Genomic DNA, 23,909 nt, shown 5'->3' with positions numbered 1-23,909 from the left:
ACATTCCAAAGACATGCATGGCAGGTTAATTGGGTGCTCCGAATTGTCCCTAGGTGTGCGTGTGAGTGTGGATGGTTGTTCGTCTCCGTGTGCCCTGCGATTGGTTGGCAACCAGTCCAGGGTGTCCCCCGCCTACTGCCCAGAGCCAGCTGAGATAGGCGCCAGCAGCCCCCGCGACCCTTGTGAGGAATAAGCGGTCAAGAAAATGGATGGATGGATGGACAAACTAGGGTTCACTATTTTATAGTAAAAATTCAACGAAAAACCCACAAATTTGAATTGCAAGTGCAGCGCATAATACTATTTTAACCCTAACATCTAAAAATACAACATAGCCAATTACAATGTCAAGGTACAAACACTTTTTTTTCCTTTTTACAAATTTATTTTAGACTGACACTTTATAAGGCTAAAATTGTGAATATTGATTTACTTGTAAGCCACTGTGATGAATCCGAATCCGAATATCACTGCCTATTAAATTACACGTGTTTGCTTTAAATGTCCATAAAACTAATCCTTTACGTCTGATTTATGCACTTGTCTCTACAGTGTGCGTGCCAGTTTCCGCTCCCAGCCACGTTTAGAGACAACAGAAAAGGTTTCGCGTTCCATCAAAGCGGCGCTGTGGATTCTCATGCTCATTGCGTCTGAGAAATGGCTGCTATAAAGCCATACGCATGCAAAGCAAGGCTGGAAATGTCCAACTTGTTACAGGAACAGCATATAAATCTCTGCCAGCGCTGTTATTGCGTAGCTGCATACAAGAAGACGGAAAACCTGCTTGACTGGTGAAGCCTATTTGATTTTATTTATTTATTTGATTTAAATCTGGAGCCGAGATGCGCATGGTGCATTATTGATTTTGACCCAGGAGTCAGTGATGACTATCACAGTATCTCACTTATGAAAGCAGATTAACAGACGGAGATAGAGAGACGGCATCCATTTTTGACTAAATGTCTTTGAAACAGGAATTCGATTTTTTTTTTTATATGCTGTGTACATATGATAAATAATCGGACGACAACAGTATGAGTATCACTCGTACTAGTACTTTTGATATATATTTTTTGCAGTGGGGGCGGCACAGTGAGTGGTTAGCACGTCCGCCTCCCAGTACTGAGGACTCAGGTTCGAGTTTGCATGTTCCCCCCGTGCCCGCGTGGGTCTTCTCCGGGTACTCCGGTCTCCTGCCACATTCCAAAGACATGCATGGCAGGTTAATTGGGTGCTCGGAATTGTCCCTAGATGTGCTTGTGCGTGTGGATGGTTGTTCGTCTCTGTGTGCCCTGCGATTGGCTGGCAACCAGTTCAGGGTGTACCCCGCTACTCCCCAAAGCCAGCTGAGATAGGATCCAGCACAGCCCGCGACCCTTGTGAGGAATAAGCGGTCAAGAAAATGGATGGATGGATGGATGGTATCGGTGGATTGTATCGGCAGCCTCTATAAGTACTCAATTCTAGGGACGTACTCAGAATTTTTTTTTTCTGAAAATTTCTTGAATTAATCACAATTTCCTATTCTTCTCATTTTTAATTTCTAATTTCTGATCGTAAAATGGCTATAAGTGGTCGGCCGATACTGCTATCGGCTAGGCGGGATAGACCGATTATCGGCTCCGATATTTGGCATGTGCAAATATTGTAAAAGACTGTATTTATTTAAATTTTCAGTCAACTTGATAAGCGATTCTGCGCTGGAAACTCTCTGCACCGTCTTCTGTTTTTGTTTGAATTTAAAACTTGAGATGAGTAGAAATTCAATATTTCAGATTTGAAATACTTTTTTTTTTTTTTTCGAGAGAGAACAAGGAGAGGGAGCTATTTACTTGTTTAAGTTTTAATTTAACGTTTTAAGAATGCTAATTACCCTGGGAGGTCCCAGAGCTTTTTGGTAAAATGTTAAAACAAAAATGTTTACTGACTAATAATAATAATAAAAAAAAAAAAAAAAAAAAAAAAAAGCCAATATTTTTGCAAATCTCAAGTTCATAAAAAAAAGCCAATATTTCGCAAATATGTAAAATAAATAAATAAATTAATTAATTTAAGCCCTGCGATTGGCTGGCAACCAGTCCAGGATGTCCCCCGCCTACTGCCCAGAGCCAGCTGAGATAGGCGCCAGCACCCCCTGCGACCCTTCTGAGGAATAAGCGGTCAAGAAAATGGATGGATGGATGGATAATTAATTTAAAAAATGTATTTGACACCAATGTTTTCTCTTTCCAAATATTGGTCATCGGCCTCCTAGTTCTTAGCCACACAAGTCGAAATAGCCGCGCTGACATATCGAACAGAATCGCCTTTTCTCAAGTTCACATGGGCAGCAGTCGTGGGAGTTTATGGCACTAGCGCAGGGCGTCGGAGGTTCTCCGGTGACCGGCCGGTCATGCTCTCGCACAAACGCACACCTGTCGCCGTCTGTTAGGACACGTTAGCGAGTTGTGCGGTGCCGAAAAATGACAGCTCAAGGCTGAAAGAGAAGACGGCAAAAGTAAACCTATGCAGCAGCACATATCAAAACTGATGCTTGGATTTGAGTGTTGCTGCAGGGGTCGAGCTGCCGGATGACGAGGGGTCAAGTTCCTGCTCTGCGCTTGGCAGTTTGATAGAGATGCCACCTGACCCTTACTTACCTCCAGGGTCCTAAACATAGTCCCGATGCTGTTCTTTAGTGGTCTAGCAGATGGTCACGTTGCTGCTGCCGCAAGGATCACTTTGCCTGGGATTCACCACATTCTCGGGACGCGCTCAAGTTAGGCCTAAAGGGAGGGACAGTCAGCTTCATGAGGAATGACTGTCAGGTTTACCTATTATTTATTAAACAACAAAAAGGAGAGAAGCTCACGAGCAGAGAGGAGTGGAACTGATTGATACAATTCACTACTGCACTCTCTAAAAGAATCCTCTCCTGAATCCTCTTTTTTTATTTGTTTTTTTTACGCCCCTAGTTACATGGGTGTTTCAATCCTAAAAAAATGCAAATGCAAGGCATAGTCGTAACACTGTACTTGTTTGTCGATGTGAGTGGAAGATTGCTGAGTACATGTGTGGTCAAGTTTGCAATCATTTCTGAACAGAAAACAGGGCCTCAGCAGACTGGCTCTAACCATTCTGCTGCATTAGATGTTATGGTTCTTGTGCTTCTTGAGTCATCTTCTGTTAAGATAACATATAGCTAGGCTATGTGAGTGTGGAGCAGAGCAAAGCATTCTTCATTGCAAGCAGAAGCATTTCTTCATTGCAGCAAATCTGTGATAACATATTTACAATTATTCTGACAATGACGGACAATACTTTTTTTTTTTTCCAACACCAACACTAAGCCACATAACAAAAACAGCTTTTAGTATTGCAGCTTTAAAAATGATTTATACGTTTGCTGCCCAATTGCGTGTTATTCACAAGGTATTATGGGAAGCCCCAAATTATCTAAACCCTGACAAAAAATACTGCAATTTGAATTTTTATTTATTCTTATCTTTCAGCTGGGAATGATACCAGGAAGTAGCAAACCACTATAATTTTTTTTTTTTTTTTTTACTTTAAGAAAACTAAAAGAGCAAAATTATTTATGCAATTTCTCAATATGTGTACATGTATTGGAGAGGTACATGTCCAATATAAATGTAAAGTTTAGCTGACAGGTTACAGGGTCCTTTTAAATGATAAAAAAAAGATTGCTTACAAAGAGTGGTGTCCAAATTATGGCTTAGGGGGGCATTTTTGGCCCGCCATTTGCTACTAATAATTTAGTTTTATATATTGTATATATTTTTCCTGAATATCCAAATGGACTCTGTGGTGAATAACGATAATTATTTTATCCACTTTCTTCTCTGTGTCAAAATACAAATTGTGACAAATATCTTAAGTAACATCTTGGGACAAATTGCTCCTGTTTTGCTTCTGAATGGAGAGATGAGATTCAGCTGCTGTTCAATGCAGGGGCTGATATTTTCTGGTGGGTTAGAAGAGTCTCAACCACCCCAAAATCTTGTAACAGTTAAAAAAAAACCCACTCATATATTAACAATATGCAATTTTGATTGACTGATTTTGCAGTGCTGCAATTCAAACAATTCAAAGTGGCCTCAAGTCACAAGCAGTCCTACAAACTGTTTGGACATAACTGATGAAGAATAGCAATGTTGTCAAATTCAACACGTCATTAAAGCCTTTGATAGCCACAATGAGAATCATTTCTAAAGAAAAAAAACAAACAAACAGTTTTTCATATCTCTCATAGACTATCATGAACGTTGTTATTTATAGATGTCAAATATGGGGGTTGTGCAGCCTGGATGTAAATGTACTGAATTATTATGACGTGTGAAAACGTGGGAGTCAGAACCATGGCAACCATCTGCTTCCAACACACATGCACACGTACACACAAATCAATGTGTGTGTGTGTGACTTTGTTGACAAATAGAACCCCCAACATCCTGACATTTACAGATGTTGTTTCGTTAGATGAGCTCGCCAAACTCAATCCGCTTTGATGCGATTAATAAACAGAATGTTTGGACTTTGATGAAATGTGTTGTTGGTTTTAAGATGTTTTGCACCTTTTGTTGTCTTTTGGGCAGGATGACGAGGTGGTTCTTCAGAGCGTGGCCACTATTCAAAAGGAGCATCGCAAGTTTTGCCTGGCCGCTGAAGGACTTGGGAACCGCTTATGTTACCTGGAACCCACCTCTGAAGCGAAGGTGAGCAGCCGGCGTTTGCAAAATTCAAAATGTGAATTATGGGATGCATGCTGAATGGGAATCCCAAATTAGGGAGACACCAGGTTGATTAATCTTCTGGTTGTTTTGTCAGCAAGGACAAGTATGTCCCCGGGTCAATTTGACCCAGGCTATGTTTTATGATGAAAACGCATCCCGATAAACATTGTGTTAGCCACTTTTGTTGCAATTTGTTGCAAATACTTCAAATGAACCATTTTTTAAAAACAAGTTTCAGGAAAGACTGCTATTTGTAGTCCAACTTTAAAATGGGTCAGTTTGACCCGGGCTATGTTTAATAAGCATTCCATTACACAACAGTAACCTTTTTAATTGAAAATATGTCAAAGTAAAATAATTTTAACTATTTTAAGCATCATAACAAAAAAACTAATATTTTCACTTTTTCACCAGTGAAATGTGTCAGTTTGACCCGGAATGTTTCATATTTCAAAACACAATTAACATTGCTTATAGCTTATTATTAATCGTTTTATATTGTGCATATGTTGAAATTATCTCCCCCCATATATACTGTTAATGTGAAGCCAAAACAAACAAAACAAACAAAACAAAACAAACATTTGTTGGGTCAGTTTGACCCGGGATATGCTCAATGTTCCAAAAGCAACCTGAGAAACATTGTTACAGCTCACAATGTTCATGGGTCATTGTGACCCGTTGTAATGTTTAATAATAATAAAATATCACACAATGCAATGCGATGTAAAAATGAATATTAAAAAACAAAGGCCAGCAGACAAAGTTGAACCTCAAGTTTTTTGTTGTTTTTTGTTGTTTTTTTGTTTTTTTTTTAATAGATTTTCCGTACGGGTCAATTTGACCCGCAACATAACAGAAGAGTTAACTGTATTCTATGCAAATATGTCAAAATGATTAGAATTATAATTATGATACCAGAATTTCTTATTCTCTATTGGTGCCAAATTTCAAAGCGAAAAAATAAGATTTGTTATTATTCTTTAACTTGAAAGTGGGTCATTTTGACCCACAAAAAGTTCCACAAAAAATGTCTAGCACGATATTGGCCCATGCAATATGCATATTGCAAAGACATGCAATAAGTTTCATATGGAATATTCATATGCTGTTATCTGAATTTCGCCAGTCAGCCGCGAACTAAAATGTACACCGCCATCCAATAGTTGAACATCATCGAGATATAATTATAATTAATTCACAATATATTGAGTTTGCTTATTTTGCTGCATAAAAAATGTAATCCTTTCATTAGATCATAAAAATGTCATTTCCATACATTTTATCGCAATAATATATTCAGCAACTGTATCGCATGATTTTCCAATATCGTGCAGCCCGAAAAGCTAACAGGCAATTTGAGGTAACATAATAAAAGCACAATTCAAATTTTAGAACCTCAGAGGACACATTGTGCCAGCCCAAGAAGTCACTGAAATGTTTCTGTCACTGTCAAGAAGAAGCTTTATGGGAGTACTTTACTTCCATCTAATTACTTCAAGCAGATCTCCTGCTGAGAGGTTTCAAGTTCAAACGAATGCCTCGCCACTGCGGCGGGTCTGTACTCGGATATGGCGCCTTCGCCTTGGCTCGAACACGAGCGACAGGGTTTCGCGGATCATGTGCTTGTTGGTCGACTTGCCAAGGCAGCCGCCTCACAAAACCATCCACAAAACTCTTCATCATCTCCTGATATGAAGAAATGCACGTTTTTAATTGAAAGTGTTTTGCCCTCAAAGACAGATGAAAAAAAACAAAACAATCTGTTCTGTTGGCCGCTTCCTAACTTGAGCTGTGTTACTCGGAGCAAATCCCATTTTCAGGAGCAGTGGAGTGGAAGGCGGGTTTTGCTGGCAGTCCCAGTTCTTAAATTCAGTTTGAGAACACGAAGGGGCACGCTTCAGTTCACTTACCTGGAGCCGTTGTCGAATGAAAGGGCAACACCTGCAGAGCTGCGGGCCATCTGTCACAAACAAGCCGTCCTCTCACCTTGGGACATGAGGACAATGCTTCGGGCCCCTTCGAGTGTCACGTGGGGATGAATGTTGACGTCGCCTGTAGCTGCTGATAGAAAATGGGCAAAAAAAAGATGTGAACGCAGGCTTGACGTTAGAATATGTAATGTGATTCTTGCAATGCCAAGCACATCATCATCATTTCGTGCTTTAATAATAGTCAATATTACTCAAATGATCACAAATTGTACTCCGGTCTCCTCCCACATTCCAAAGACATGCGTGGCAGATTAATTGAGCACTCAGAATTCTCCCTTGGTGTGCTTGTGAGTTTGGATGGTTGTTTGTCTCTGTGTGCCCTGCGATTGGCTGTCGACCAGTTCAGAGTGTACTCTGCCTACTGTCCAAAGCCAGCTGAGATAGGCTCCAGCAACCCCCGCGACCCTTGTGAGGAGTAAGCGGCTCAGAAAATGGATGGATGGATGATCACAAATTGCAAAGAAATTTCCAGAATTCAAAGCTGTAAAATCTATAGATGTTTGAATTTTGACAAATAAATCTTTTATTTTTAGCGGTGCAACTATTAATCAATTACAGTACTGTAATAGACAACAAATTGATTATCAAATTAATCAATAATTATCTTTGATAGATGATTGTTGAGACCTTCAAATTTTCCACAAATCTATAGATGTTTGAATTTTAAAAATTAAATATTTTGATGTTTTATTTTAATTAATCGATGACAGTAATCCACAACTAGACAATTAATTATTAAGAGAGACATTAAAATTTTCCACATCCTCAGAATTTCAACTTCTAAACAGCAAATATTTTCAGATTTCTGTAGTCCCCCATGAAAGCAGACTAATTATTGTATCAAAATTTTTTGCCTATTTTCCAACATGTTTCAAATCAAACCAGTCATTGAGTGCTAATTAATCCGTTTGTGTGTTTTCTGCCCTTTCAATTTGAAATAATGTTATCTATTTTGAATAAAGGGATGAAAATTAAAACATTTTTGTTATATCCGATTCATCGCCAAAATATTCGAAAAAGTCATGAACTATTAAAGTAATCGTTAGCCTGATTTATTTTCCCATTTAAATTAATTAGCCGAGGATCGACTTTGATGTTCTTATTCAAAATGATTACAGAGGTGGCAAATCCAGGTCCAGAAAGTAAAAATCCTGCCACAATTTGGCTTTAGCCCCCGATGCTAGCTAGCTGGCTAGCTAGCTCCCTAAAAGGTAAACAAGCACCATGGGGGCTAGCTAGGAAGCTATCTAGTCAAAATGAGCTAGCAAGCTAGCTCCCTAAAAGGTAAACAAGCACCATGGGGGCTAGCTAGGGACCTAGCTAGCTAGTTAGCTCGCACCTGGGGCTAAAGCCAAACTGTGGCAGGATTTTTACTTTCTGGACCTGGATTTGCCACCTCTGTTGTTGCATATTTCTTGGACCTGCGTATTTTGTTAACAAACATCATGGCTCCTCGTTGTATTTAAATGAGGCTGACTACTCCATGATTCGGAAGGGGCGTCGTTTATTGAGATAAACAGTGTTTTATTTGAATGAATCACTTTACCCTTTCTAAAGCTTAATCTCATTGAGTTTCAACCTTGCTGAACACAAACAAACGAGCTGTTTAAAAGGTCGCTGCAAGCACTTTTCTCCCAGACGGCAGAAAGACTTGACACTGTCTGCCGGACCGCTCACCAATAGATGTCTGTCAGAGCCATAGCAACCATGTATCGCCCAATACAATCTGACTAATTGTGTACAATTACTGTCAGTCGTGTTTTTAAGGCTTCGAAAAACACGGACCTGAACGTTTTTATCAGAGTGTAAAAGGGATTCTTTCTAACAAATAGCAAAGGCAGAATCGATGACAACTGCAAGTTGTGGAAACAAATTGCAGCGAAATGATTCATAAGGTTCAGCAAATGTGGTTTATTGGTGTATTTACCAGAGCTCTTCATAATCCTCAGCACCTTGCTGGCAACACACCAGGGCGCCCATCACTTTATTTTACGAGGGCCATTCCTTGCTCCGCAGTTCAATTAATTACACTCGGGCCTTCGGTCTTGTATCACTTAATTTAGTAAGTGATTTGGCCGCTGGGCCACGTTCGCGTTCATTCAATTCAGCTCAGTGTGATAGATGAGGAAGAGGAGCGTGTCAATATACAAAGTTGAAGCTCTCGAAGTTTCTTTTTTCGCTCACAAAAATCTTATCTTCAGCTAATGTTCTTTTGCTTTTGTCTCCATTCTGCAGTATGTTCCTCCGGACTTGTGCATTTGCAACTTTGTGCTGGAGCAGTCGCTGTCAGTGCGAGCCCTGCAGGAGATGCTGGCGAACACCGGACAGAGCAGCGAGGGGGTAAGTAATACGTCGCATGTTAACAAATGTCCGAATAAGCCGAAAAGCCGGGTGGGCAACTTGGCGTCAGCCATTTTGTTTTGGATGTAAGGTGACAGGTGTAACTTATTAACTTGGAAAAGGCATTCTGTTGAGTTATAATTTCCGGCTGATTAAATAAAATAGGGATTGTGATTAGAGAATTCTAGCATGTCCACAGTTTAAATTCCAGAGAAGCCAAATTTCACTGATTAGCTGTAGAAAGACTGTAGTAAGAAGACCTGATTATGATTGGACTCAGCCACTGCAAATTGCAAATTATTAGGCCTACTCTTGTCGTAGTATAGGACAGTATAAGACGTGGTAAAAGCAGAACTAAGCCATGGCTGCCATCAAGTGGTGAATAGTGATATTACAACTTAAAACTTCAGTCGATGCGTATTCACTCATTCGTTTTTTTTTCTTTTACTTATTTATCCAATATTTTTATAATGTATTTTGTTCTCACCCCCGACTTTTTGGGGGAAAACGAATATTGAATTTTTATCAGCATTTTTTTTTTTTTTAAGAATTATTTGGGTTTGTTTAAAATATACTTATGTATTTATTTTAGAAAAATATATTTGTTTTTTAAATTTAGTTAGTTTTGATTAGTTGTCAGGGTAGTTCTGTTAGTTATTAGTTTTAATTATTTAAGAAATGCTTAGTTTTAGTGTAGGTTTAGTTAGTTAGTCTCAGTATTAGTTTTAGGTTTTTATTTTTTTATATTTTTTATTTTTTTATTTTTTTTATTTTTTAAATGTGTATTATTTTAAAAAACACCATAGGAGCGACATCATCTGAAGGTGCTTTTCTATTGGCTGCTTCTTGATGATGTCACTTCTATGTAACACTTTCAAACGTCCTTATTCCGGTTCATGTCAAAATAAATCTATTTAAAATAACATGTAAAATCATCCCCAAAGGCTCACACGTTAAATTAATTACCAAAGACTAAAATGAAGGACATTTTTGCTATAATTATAGTTTTAGTTAGTTCTGTAAACATAAAATGTAGTTTCAGTTAGTTTTCGTTTTTTTTTTAAATTATTTTCGTTTTTATTTTATTTTGTGAAGGAAACTGTTTTTTGAAGTTTAGTTTTAGTTTTGTCGGTAGTTTTAGTTAACAAAAATAGCCTTGGTTTCCACTTGCTCATCCCTATTTTAGGTCAGAGTAGTTAATGAAAAAAACTTCCCCACTAAAATAATGTTTGCTAGGGTATTAGACTATTCTGGAATGTATTACATTGGAAATGCATAAAGTTTTTGAGTTTTTGCATCTGATGTAGGCCAGCCGTGATGTTGGGATAAACTTCTTCTCGTCATTAAATCTTTAAATTATCCCCCAAGTCTGCAAACTTTTCAGAGTGAAAGCAAGATGTCAGATGTAGTTATAGCACCACTTTGAAGATTCCAATCAAAAGCCCAATTTGAGTACACGACTTGACAAGGAAAATGTGAATAAACAAATATGTGGAGTCAATCTTGTTTTGATTGAAGGCTTGCCCTCAGGTTATAACTGTGAAACGACATGAATATATAATTGCTGAGAGTGTACCGGTAAATTCTGGTGCGAAAATTCCCAATTCGGTACAAGCCTTGGGTTGAAGGTCACTGGCTCACATTCAGTACAGTAAGGGAACAAAACGCAAAACTGTTTATCTTTTGTAACAGACAGATTTAATGACATTTAGCATAATTAGCAGCCTCATATCTTTACCGTTTGTTTTTGGGAAAGTGCAAAATGAGTAATTTGTTTTCCTTATAGGAAATGAAGGTTGCAGACCGGTACACCAGTAACAGTTTACACAATATGATTATTTAAAAAAAAAAAAAAAAAAGACTGGTAGAGGCTATATTGAAGCAATTTTAACTTTGAAAAGTGAATACAACATTATCGGCTGAATGATGTCACATTTCATTTACCAGACTACATTCCAATATACTGCAAAGAGATATCAGAAGTCACTGATAACGAAAGGCCATTTTGTATCAGAGGAGGAGTGGCAATTTCTTGCCGGCACGGTTTATGAAGTCGTCTTTTGAGAAGGCAAGATACTCGCAAGCGAGACGGGCTTCCTATTAAACCTAAAGTGGTTCTTCTGGTGAGGTTTGTGGTTCATAAACCCGTCATATTCTCATTTGATGTCATGCTTTTAAACTAACAGCAACAATGCATGGCAAAGAATCTGAATGCAGATTAGAGGTCGGTGGATGTCATCGACTGGCACTTTCTAGTAAATGAAGCTCAACAAAACATTGCTTTTCTTTTTTTTTCCCACTTGATGCTACTTGTATTATGAATGTGTTGAGTAGGAGTGTGACGATATATCGATATCGCGATAAATCGTGATACTTTGTCTCCCGATAGATTATCGATACGTCTACGTTAAGTATCGTGATATTTGTAGTTAATATGCAGCCACTATAGCGGCTCCATTGTAAATGACTTATTGAGCAATGACTTGGTGGGCCACTAGAGGGAGCGCCTCATAAGAGCGGCAGCGAAATGGACGGAAGTCTTCGAGCGAAGAAGACTCATGAGCTTAGTTTATATATATATATATATATATATATATATATATATATATATATATATATATATATATATATATATATATATATATATATATATATATATATGTGTGTATACATACATATACATATATATATATATATATATATTAGGGGTGTGAATTGCCTAGTACCTGACGATTCGATTCGTATCACGATTCACAGGTCACGATTCGATACCGATTAATCCCGATACGAATTTATAAGTCGATTGTTGCGATTTTTTTTCATTCAAATTTAGAAAATACTAATCAGTAAGCTTGTAGAGTGTAAGATTTATATGAAAATGTATTATTTATTTATCTGAAATTTCAGTCTTATAGAGGTTGTAATCTGTTTCATGTTTGAACAGCATTAAAATAAAATATTAAGGCTTAATGTTCCGTTCATATAACATTCTTCCATGCTCAAGGTGTGAATCCTAACCCGAAGTCAGACGATTTGTTGAATATTTTTCCATTAAAAATGGAAGTTTAAAAATCGATTCACACACACACACACACAAAAAAAGGTAATGATGATAAGACGTTGAATCGGTAAGACTACCGAATGAACAATTCTGAGCTCTTAAAAAAAAAAAAAAAAAAAACGATTTTTTTTATTGAATCGATACGAGAATCGCGCGATGTAGTATTGCGATATATCGCCGAATCGATTTTTTTAAACACCCCTAATATATATATATATATATATATATATATATATATATATATATATATATATATATATATATATACATAAAATTATTTTCATTTTATTATTATTATTATTATTATTGTTATTATTATTATTATTAATTCAATCTCTGGGGTAATAACCTTATTTATTGATTGACTTGAATTATTTTTTATTTTATTATCTGTTCTTATTGCTGCTGGACATGTAAATTTCCCAGAGGGAGCCATCCCAATGGGATCAATAAAGTCAAGTCTAAGTCTAAGTCTATTTCTATTATTTTATGATAATATTATGAATTATTATTGTTTTATTATTTTATGATTATTTTTATTATTTTATGATTATTTTTATTATTTTATGATTAGTTTTATCATAATTACCTGAGCAATATATCAATAATTGTGGTATCGTCATATTGTGAGATAATCCTTATCGTGAGCCTTGTATCGCACAACCTATCGTATTGTATTGTATCGTATTGTATCGTATCGTATCGTAGCCAGCGGTTCCCACCCCAAGTGTTGAGCAATGTTGAAAACAAGCCCAATTTATTCTTATCAGTTTAAGTAGTGACAGACTAATTCGATACTGATTATTAATAGTCAAGGAGGCGGATAACCGATATTTCAACCCGATATTCATTTGCGGGAAAAGACAAAATATTTGTGTAAAAAAAAATATATATATATTAAAAAAAAATATGTTGAAATGCCTTTAATTAATCATGTTTGTTAAAACAACAACAAAAAATAACACTGAAGTTTTTTCTTTTCATTTTAAACATTTAAGTAATACTGTAGCTTTGTTTATGCATGTTAGGCTAAATTAAAAACTAAACAACAGCCACCTAAAGTTTTCTACTGTACGGTAAATAGTTTTCCAAAATTGTAACATAATTTCTTAATTTTTTTAAAGATATATAAAAAAATGGGGAGTTACCAGTGTCAACATATTATGAAGTGGTAATTTAAATAAATACATAAATGAAAAGTTACCCGTATGTCACTGAGCATCAAATTCATGCGAATTTGGGGTTTTCGTCACGGTTCTTTCAAAAGATATTCGCAAACAGTGAAAAATTGAACATGTTCAAAATTTCTTTTCAATGACCCAAAAATGTGATCTTACAAATCCTGATGAAAACCCAAAATTCGCTATATATTATATAATATTTGTCAAAACGCCAAAAATATCGGCACCAATAATCAACCTATCCCTAATTATAAGCTACTCAGATTAGAGTCTTGATAAAGAAAAATGCTTACATGCATCATTATGCGAGATGATCTGAAAACTGCTGTCTGTGGCGAATCTGGCCTTAAATGAACTGCCATGCACAACATCCCTTATTGTCTTATTTTTGTCTACCCTTGTTGCATTGTTATTGGCCCGCGTCGCTTGGCAGCTCTTCTTTTGGCAACAGAAACATCACGTTGGCAGCAGTACAAACTCGGCTAGTGAGGCCGATAAATCCCATCTCGTACTTCCATTCCACAATTAGGCTCCATTTGTCTTTGTTGCTCACGTTGTGATTGCCGCACTCACTCACGCCGTTTTTGGTTGTATGTTACTGGCGTGGCGACCATGGAAAATGGGTCGGTCCATCGGTTTTTGTTGTGTGCGTGCATGAGCGATGTACTGACCAACAAGGCAAAGGAAGTGAAGCTTATTTAAAACTTAGTTTTGGCATGTGTGACATTTTTAGTTTATAACCATGATGACAGGCGCCTATTTTATTTCGTGAGATTCTTAACAGCAGCATTATGGAATTGATTTGGCTTATTTAGCAAAAAATGAAAGCACATTTGGTTTGTGTGTGGGCTCTCCCCGGGTTGTAAATTAAGATGTAGCGTAGCTTTTGGTTTTGTGTTTCACTCAGTCAGTCCAGAGACAATTCATTAGCTTGTCATAGATGTCTTGGAAGTGTGACTTATAGCTGGAGGCAGATAGCCGCTAAGGCTGCTGCATACATAGGACGTTTTGCCTTGGGGTTCACTTAATGTGCAGCAACTTTGGAATTAATGATGTAGATAATGCTGTAGGAATGGAGTGTTGAACTTTAGAAAATGTGATTTGTGGTTGCAATTAGTAATCAGTCTCTAAGCACTTTCAACCTGTACGCGTGTCTAGTGTCGGGGCATCGAGCATCTGGCAATTTGTGGCAAAAAAGTAGACTAGATTTTAGACAAGCAAAGCAGGTCTAAGTTGTGGTGTAACATGATTTTTGGTTGATTTGATCGAGGCGCGGGCTGACATATTTTGAGCCGCATAGACCGCACAGCTCTCTCTGCACTGAGTTTAGAGGTGTCAAAAATAATCGATTATCAAATTAATCGACAACTATTTTAGTAATCGAGTAATCGTTTTTATTTAAAATGTAAAAAAAAAAAAAGCTTTTGTAATACACTTAAATGCAAAATTAAAATGAACCCGATTAGTCGATTCTAAAAATATTCAATATTGCCATCACTAATTGAGTTTAAATGTAATGAGGGAGTCTTCTCTCACACAACGGCGCAAGGACAAACATGTGCCTGCATCTGTCTAGACTCCACCCTTGTTAAAAATGTTTTCTCTGGTGTCATTTGGAATACAATCAATCGTTCTGTAGGTTCTTTTTTTTTTTTAGAAAAAAATGGTAAAAGAAAACTACCATTGTATTAATTCAATGATTCAGCAGCTACAACAATAAACAGTAGAGGCCCCAGAATTGAACCCTGTGGAACACCATACGTTCCATTTTCCATGTCAATTCATATCGCACATATCCGTCTGACCAATTTCTTGTTTTTGCTCAACTGGAAATCTCTGCAAATTCATCCTTGGGTAACAATCATTCCTTGACGATGCAACTCGCACCCCACCTCCTCCCCTCGAGCACGTGCACACCCAGTTGGGTAGCAATGCGTTTAGGATACAGTACACCAAGAGGGTCGCCCAAGCAAAGGTCACCATTCTTGGCAATCATGTGTCAGCACAACAAGTCTGAAATACAGGCCGGCGTATTGACGTGCGCCCCCAGCTGTCGTCGGATTCTCTTCCTGTTTTCATTTGACGAAAGCCTCGTAATTGTGTTGGTCAAATATTTTGGGTGGCAAATGACTATTTGCTGCAGTCGGTTTGTTTACAACTCGATAGGTGTAAACCAGGGGTGTCAAACATAAGGCCCGCGGGCCGGATCCGGCCCGCAAAGTGGTTTAATCCGGCCCACGCGACGATTTTATTTAAAAAAAAAAAGTTAAAAGTAAAAAAAAAAAGAATTGTAATGTCTAATTAATCAGTCAGCCACAATCAACATACAGAAAATTTGTAACTTCACAAGCAGTCCTCAGATGAGCAATGCAACTTGTTGTCCTGGATGTCATTATTTTACACACAACTTAAAGTTATGGTTTGTTTAATTATTATTATTTTAATCATAGACCGAAAAACGTGTTAAATACGACACAAATTCAATTACTGGTAACACAAATAGATATGATAAGGATTAGCGTCCTTATAACGTCATTAACTGCGCCACGCAATGCATTCTGGGAACAATATATATGCAATACAGGTAGATTTAACACGTCTAGGACTCAGTGTTGCCGCGTTCCATTTGCAATTGTATTATTTTTTTGGAACAATATGATTACAGTTGAGCTCTGTAATTTAGGACTGGTACACAAATAGCGAAAATCTGCATATAATTGACGTTAACGTATAACGTTTTTAAGTTATATACCGTTATTTTACCGATGCGGCCCACTTGGTAGTATATTTTCCTTCATGCGGCCCCTGAGCTAATATGAGTTTGACACCCCTGGTGTAAACAGTGAAAGAGAGGTAAACTAGTGAGGATTGTTGCTATTTTTTAACCACTTTAAAATCAACACTGAAAGACACGTTAGGAGAACTGTTAGTCAACACATTCACTCTAAAAACAGAATTGTTGAACCAATTTAAGATTACAAATTGAATTGTTGACAATTTAAAAAAAATTGCTTCATTTGGGAGCACACGATGGAATTAAGTTAATCCAAAGTGAATATATTATTAAGTTTAATTAATTAACTAACTATGAGTTTATTAAACTTGATATATTCACTTCGGATTAATTTTGGATTAATTTAATTCAAGTGAATATATTAGTTTAATGAACTCGGAATTAATTAAAATTAATATATTCACTTTGGATTAACTTAATTCAAGTGACTACATTAAGTTTAATGAACTCGGAATTAATTAAACTTAATATATTAAATTTAATACATTCACTTTGGATTCATTTAATTCAAGTGAATACATTAAGTTTAATGAACTCGGAATTAATTAAAATTAATATATTCACTTTGGATTAACTTAATTCAAGTGACTACATTAAGTTTAATGAACTCGGAATTAATTGAACTTAATATATTAAATTTAATAAAATAACTTTGGATTAGTTATTGATTAACTTAATTCAAGGGAATACATTAATTTTAATGAACTCATTAATGAAACTTAATACATTCACATTGGATTAATTTTGGATTAATTTAATTCAAGTGAATACATTAAGTTTAATGAACTCGGAATTAATTAAACTTAATATATTAAATTTAATACATTAACTTTGGATTCATTTTGGATTAACTTAATTCAAGGGAATACATGAATTTTAATGAAGTCATAATTCAACTTAATATATTAAACTTAATACATTCACATTGGATTAATTTCATTCAAGTGAATATATTAAAGTTTAATGAACTCGGAATTAATTAAACTTAATATATTCACTTTGGATTCATTTTGGATTAATTTAATTCAAGTGAATACATTAAATTTAATGAACCTATGATTAATTAAACTGAATATATTGATCTTAATATATTCACTTTGGATTAACATAAATCAATCGTGTGTGTGACTGTGTACAAATTGAAGCGATTTTTTTTTTTAAAGTTAGTCAACAATTCAATTTGTCATATTAAATTGGTTCAACAATTCTCTTTTTAGAGTGTACAGAATGTAGACTACTTTACAGTATCTTCTCTTTTTTTTTTTTTTCCCCATTGTGCCACTAGAGGTTCATTAAAAAGGTGAGCAGAAATTAAATTAATTAACCTCAGAGGTGATGGATGGAACGTTTTATCTTTTAATTATTTTTTGGCCAATGTCAATTTCTACTGTTGTATTTGTTGTGGGTTAGCCAGATACTGTATTTGCTTTTCTGTATGTCTTGGTTGGTTGTGTATTTATTTATATAGTTTTGTTGTATGATTAATTGTCATTTTTTTAGTAATAATTAGCCACTCATTCATCGCACTTCAGTTAAAGCCAGAAATAGAAGTCATACGACAACCAGGATTGTAATAAGGTTTTTTGGGGGGGTAATAATTGCTATAATCTAGCAATTTTTAATTTTCCTGTAGGCTGGTCAAGGGGGCGGCCATCGGACCCTGCTGTACGGTCACGCCATCCTCCTGCGCCATTCCTTCAGCGGCATGGTGAGTACAAATGGAAATTACCGTATTTTCCGCACTATAAGGTGCACCTCATTATAAGGCGCACCTTCAATGAATGACATATTTTAAAACTTTTTTCATATATAAAGGCGCTACAGTAGAGGCTGGGGTTACGTTATGCATCCATTAGATGGTGCTGCACTAAAGGGAATGTCAACAAAACAGTCAGATAGGTCAGTCAAACTTTACTAATAGATTACAAACCAGCTTTCTGACAACTCCATTCACTCCCAAAATGAATAAACAGCTGTTTTATTATTTTCTCTGAGGTAAAGTATTAAAAAGTATTAAAAGTATAAGACGGCGGGATCTTCTGAGCATGAGCGTCATCGATTGTGTAGGGTCAACGATAGCGTCTTGACAGCAAGACCTGTTGCGGCTCAATATTGATCCATATATAAGGCGCACTGGATTATAAGGCGCATGGTCAGCTTTTGAAAAAAAATTGAAGGCTTTTAGGTGCGCCTTATAGTGTGGAAAATATGGTAAATGGCACAATTTAAAATTAGAAAAAAAACGTAAACTTTCCAATGCAAATCTATTTAACTTGTATTATTTTTATTGTATTATGTTTTCTAATATTTAGCCCTAAGGTAAGCATTCTGTATTATGCAATGCAGTTCGACGCCGCAAAATAACCGTATACTGTTGCCGTGGCGACGCGCGCACCAAAATTATAAGCACATTAAAATTTGGAAAAATACCTTTCATGTGCTGTCATATGTAAATATACAGCAATTTCTATTGTCATTTGAATTGATTTTGTACTAGTACCTGACCTGTTTGAAGACGTCAAGATCTCTGACAGACAAGTTGTCATTTGATGTGGGACTACAACAAGATTCAATAGGTACAGTACCTCTATCTGTATTTTCTCCTTCTTAGCCAGTTAAGATTGACCTTAACAACAACCTTGACACAATATATCAACAGAAGAGCTTCCTCACATGATGGCTATTTTTAAATGCTCCCTCGAATAGAAAGTCGCCCAAACGCGGCGTTGGCCAGCAGGGCGTCTCATTTATCAGCTGTCGTACATTCCGACACCTCGTAATTGCTAATATGGAAAGCTTGTTTGTATGAACAGGAGAGGCTTGCTGGTGGACCATCCACCCTGCCTCCAAGCAGAGGTCAGAAGGAGAGAAAGTCCGCATCGGCGATGACCTGATTCTCGTCAGCGTGTCAACAGAACGATACTTGGTCAGTTGACTCTCCTGCACCGTCAATATTGACGGAATTCCCACCTCTGTCCGTAAATATACATATGTGTATGCACATACCAATATGTATGCAGGATACATATATATTAGGGGTGCGACAAACATGTTTGAACCGGAATATTGTCTTGTCTTTTTTAAATGCAAGCAAGGTAGGCGACTACATTGAATCAAACTGAATCAAATCATCCCATTGAAATATATCGAGATACGAATCGAATTGTCATTTGCAGAGCGACATCTGTAAAGGAAATGACAACTTTACAGTACGGACAAGTTCATTCAAATGTATGTAAAATGACAACAAAAAAAGTCATCGCGTCATAGCCTCTCAAACTGAGCTGTACCATATCCAATCGAATCGTAATTTCACTCATTTGTACAGCTCGAATCGTTTCACTTTCAAATCAAACTGTCTTTGAATTGTTTCGCACCGCATGTACCGAAAACCGTATCGAATTGTCTTTTATGGAGAGATGCACACGATTTTATACAATTTTATATATATATATATCTCCCACCGCAGGTTTCATCAGCAGAAATCGTCCCAGATGAGTTGATATCATGTCAAACTGCTTCAAGCCACTCTCCAGCCTCAACTCGTTTCAGCTCCGAGTGTTTCTTTGCTGATGTTTTTCCAGATCTAAATATCCTCTCTCACCACTTGAGAGAAAGAACTGAACAAAATATTGATTTCCCCGCATGTCTGGAGGTTATATCGGAGTCGCCGGCTTTGCTTCACTGTCACCGTCTAACTGCACAAGCAACGGCTGACAAGAACAGTGTAGGGGATCTTAAAACCTGCTTATCTGAAATAGAAATCACACTTCCTTTTAATATTGTTATGGCTTTTCCTCAAGTTACACCCGGGCAAGACAAATCAGAGGCAAACTTTGAGGAAAATTGTCACAGGCTGAACAGCGGAAGACAGATCGCAAAAAAAGGTGGAGTGGAGACGTGGCGGGCATACTAAATCGAGCAGCGGCGTATTGTTGTGGCCATTTAGACGGGCAAATGTTCTTTTAATGCAAAGTTGGCAAATGTCCAGACTTGCATATGCTCCGCTGGGAAATCTCCAGTGGATTTGGCTCGAGTGTTTCTTTCGAGGAATGGGGCAAGCAAAAGTAATCACAGCGTCATTACTGTTAATGATCACACTTTCCTTTCTAATAAAGTACATAAGGGATGTCTTATACTTGAAGTTCATTTGATTAATGTTGGATAAATTAAAAATAACAGTTAACCCAGAGGCAATATTGTGGCCCGTTTTGGGCTTTTGATGGTTCTGACCAAGTCATTTCAAAATAAGATATGGCCTACGGGTTAAGGCTGTGCAATGAATCAAAATTCAATTACAATTTAAGTTATTAAACTCCGCAATTACAAAATCAGCATAATCGTAATAAATAAATAAATAAATAAATAATAAAAAAAATATTAATGCAAATTTTTGAGTTGTTTAAATTTATAGATTTGCACCTTTGTTTAAAAAATTTAAAATAACTAATTTAATAAATTTAGTTTCATCCAAAAAGAATAGGCATAATTGTAGTGTTGCAAAGAATTTTATCTGCCTTAATATATTTTATTTGTTGTAAAAATCGTCCTACTGCACAATGCACATGCTGCACTCCCACTTCAAGATTTTGCCTAACTAAATAAATAAATAAATACATAAATATAAAATTTATAATAATATATTTATATTTATAATATAAATATATATTAATTTTAATTTAATTTGGTCCAAAAGGAACTTACATAATTATAGTGTTTTTATTTATTTTATTTTATTTTTTATTGGTCCTAATATTTTTAAACATTTTCTGGTTTTGTACTAAAAAAATAAATGATCGTCCTACTGCACACTCAGTGCACAAATTGCATTCCAACTTCAAGTTTTTGCTAACATAGATAAATAAGTAAATATTTTAAATGACTGCGATTGGCTGGCAACCAGTCCAGGGTGTCCCCCGCCTACTGCCCAAAGCCAGCTGAGATAGGCTCCAGCACCCCCTGCGACCCTAATGAGGACTAAGCGGTCAAGAAAATGGATGGATTATTATAAATATATATTATTATAAATTCTGTTTGGTCCAAAAGGAACTTACATAATTATAGTGTTCCTATTTTTTTAATTGGTCTTTTAATATTTTTAAATGCTAAAACTTTTTTTTAAATTTTCTTGTTTTGTACCAAAATAAATAAATAAATAATTGTTTGAATGATTGTGATTATTATTATTTTTTCTTCCCATAATCAAGCAGCCCTAACGACAGTGCGCGTTTGTAAATCTCTCAGTGTATTATTAGTGGCATGTCGTGAGCTGGAAGTCATTGTTCAGCACGTTCGCGTTTTGTTGAGCATCCACAAACTTGTAAATCCCGCCTGTAGGGAGGCTGGAGCGACTCCAAGCGCGACTGCGTGCGGGGAAGGAGTTAGAGTTGAGAATGATGCGAGCGTTGCTACTCGGGGAAGCGCTGATGATGCAGCGGTGCTTTTTAGCCAGCAGCCATCTAACGCTGTTTTGTTGATGGTTGCTTTAATATCTTTTCAAATCCCAACGCTGAGAGTTTTGCCCCTTCCTCTGACGGGTGTTTGCTGATTCTTTGCGCTTGTCTGAGCTTCCCGACTGCCAGTGTTGCTATTTAACGAGCGTGCTGGGCCATTTGGTGGCTTGTTTCTTTGCAGCACCTGTCCATTTCTAATAGCAACATCCAGGTGGATGCGTCCTTCATGCAAACCCTGTGGAACGTCCAACCAACCTGCTCCTCGGGCAACATGGCTGTAGGCAAGTTGAAAAAAAAAAAAGAAGTAACATTAACTTTAAATGTAGATTTACATAATTTAAAAAAACTAATTAACAGAATTTGACTTTATTTTACAGGTTTTTTTTTCCTGTTTTAAAAAGTATTAAATTTACAAGAATAAACTGATTTTACATGTCAAATGTAAAATAACATGAAATCACTAACTGTAAAAACACAATATTTCTGTTGGTTTTTTTTTAACAAAAAAAATCAATTAAATACATATATTAATTGTTAAAATAAATACATTCACAAATGTATCATAATTTAACAAATATTTGTCTGTTATTTAATGGAATAAAATGTAAAATTCAAACCCTAAAAAAATGAAAAAAATTTACTGTAGAAATTAGCAGTAAAAAAAATAAAATACAAATAAAAAAAATCTGAATTTTACCAAAATTTCTTTGTAAATTGACATTTTTAAAAAAACGAAAATAACTACAATTTCAGTGAGTAAACTGTTGCAATATTAAACCCAATATCTAGTTTTTCAACAGTTATGTTGTTTTGAAAGATTAATCGTATTTTTTTTGGTCATATATTATTATATTACATACAAACTTGTTAAAATTATATTTAAAAACTGGACTTTAATTATGGAAAAAAACTGTTTTCACGAGAAAGTAATATTCTGTTATTTCACAGTATTTTTCTGGTGCCGGAGCCACCGAAAAATTACCGTTTTTTTTACATTATTATTATTATTATTTTTTAGCCAGTGTACATTAAACTTCGCTCATTTTAACACATTTTGTTCAGATTTGACATTGGCATGAGTATTGACTGTTAGAAGACTACAAAATTATGTCAATGTTTTTCCCCCTGTTATGTATATCCATAACGTCAATATCAAGACTCTCTAAATTTGTTCCGTCAGGGTATTTAGTTGGCGGTCATGTGATGCGTCTGTGTCGTGGCCATGATGAGAGCTTGACTATCCCTGGAGCAGAAAGGAGAGAGGAGGAGCAAAGGTATTGTGCTCCATTTTAGTTCAATCACAACCTGCTTATACAAGATTATATTTTTGAAATTATTTTTAAATGGTTTCATGTAAGACAAATGAGAAATCTGTGGACGGAAAAGTGGGCAATCGAACAAGATGAATGGGTCCTGTCTGTGTAACGTTGCCACAGCTGTCACAAGAAATGAAAATAACACGATGGCAACGCAGAAGTGATCAATGAGGGTGACAAGCTGTTCTCATGTTAGGTAGCTAATATTTTACCGTTAGGTCTGCTCTACACTGATGGCCAGAGAGCAGCCTGCTGGGAGATCGATTTTAACACTCACCACCATAGAATTGTTCATTAGTTTGCCATTTTGCACACATGCTCACTGTTTGGGTACTTTGAAGTGAGTCAGAAGGCATATAAAAGACAAAACAGAAGCAAAACATAGAGCTGGGCAGATAACACAAACCTGTATAGTACAGTAAAAGAGATAAACATGTATAAACAAACAAATTGTACAGTGTCACCCTATAGTTTAAAACTACTGTATTGCATGTTTGCTGACTCACTGGTGGAGGTGAAGCAATGAAAAATACTGCACTCACCATTCGTAGTAGATTCTGCATTACACCTTATTCATCCTCAAAGAAGGAATAAACATTTTAAGTGATGGCTAATAGTATTACCAATTAAGACAAAACTGTTACTGTATTACTGTATACTGTATTTTCCTAGCATGAACATGTCTGTTAGCATGTCAGCAGTAAGCTAGGCTACTGTGAAGCAAGCTAGGCTACTGTGTAGTGTAATTCACAAAACATCTTAATAGCTTAGTAAAACAAGTTTGTAGTCATTACTTAAAAGTAGGAGTGTCAGGTGATTTTTTTTAAAAAATCTTAATTAATTGCATGACTTCAATAGTTAACTCATGACTAATCACAAATTGTATATGTTTTAAAAGTTTTCATATGCTTGTTAAAGGCACGGTCTTCCGTTTTCACTCAGGAGAGCGGGGGGTGGCAGGGGGCGTGTCACGGCAACTGACAAGCACGCAGGTTTTTTTTTTTTTCCCCCACTCACTCACTCACTCACTCACTCAC

At 36.2% G+C, this 23,909-nt stretch overlaps 1 protein-coding gene across 1 annotated transcript in view; it reads left to right on the top strand.

The window, feature by feature from the left end:
• ryr3 (ryanodine receptor 3) overlaps positions 1–23,909 on the top strand; it is a 110,726-nt gene that overhangs the window by 12,271 nt on the left and 74,546 nt on the right. Inside the window, exons 2-9 of the mRNA XM_077510128.1 lie at positions 4,596–4,715; positions 8,963–9,067; positions 17,389–17,403; positions 17,737–17,811; positions 18,601–18,679; positions 18,917–19,029; positions 21,738–21,837; positions 22,737–22,830. Coding sequence (XP_077366254.1) covers positions 4,596–4,715; positions 8,963–9,067; positions 17,389–17,403; positions 17,737–17,811; positions 18,601–18,679; positions 18,917–19,029; positions 21,738–21,837; positions 22,737–22,830 — 701 coding nt within the window. The remainder of the gene's footprint in view (positions 1–4,595; positions 4,716–8,962; positions 9,068–17,388; positions 17,404–17,736; positions 17,812–18,600; positions 18,680–18,916; positions 19,030–21,737; positions 21,838–22,736; positions 22,831–23,909) is intronic.

Source organism: Festucalex cinctus, chromosome 21, assembly GCF_051991245.1.
Source record: "Festucalex cinctus isolate MCC-2025b chromosome 21, RoL_Fcin_1.0, whole genome shotgun sequence".
Lineage (NCBI taxonomy): Eukaryota > Metazoa > Chordata > Actinopteri > Syngnathiformes > Syngnathidae > Festucalex > Festucalex cinctus.
This window is presented reverse-complemented; position numbering and strand designations above follow the sequence as displayed.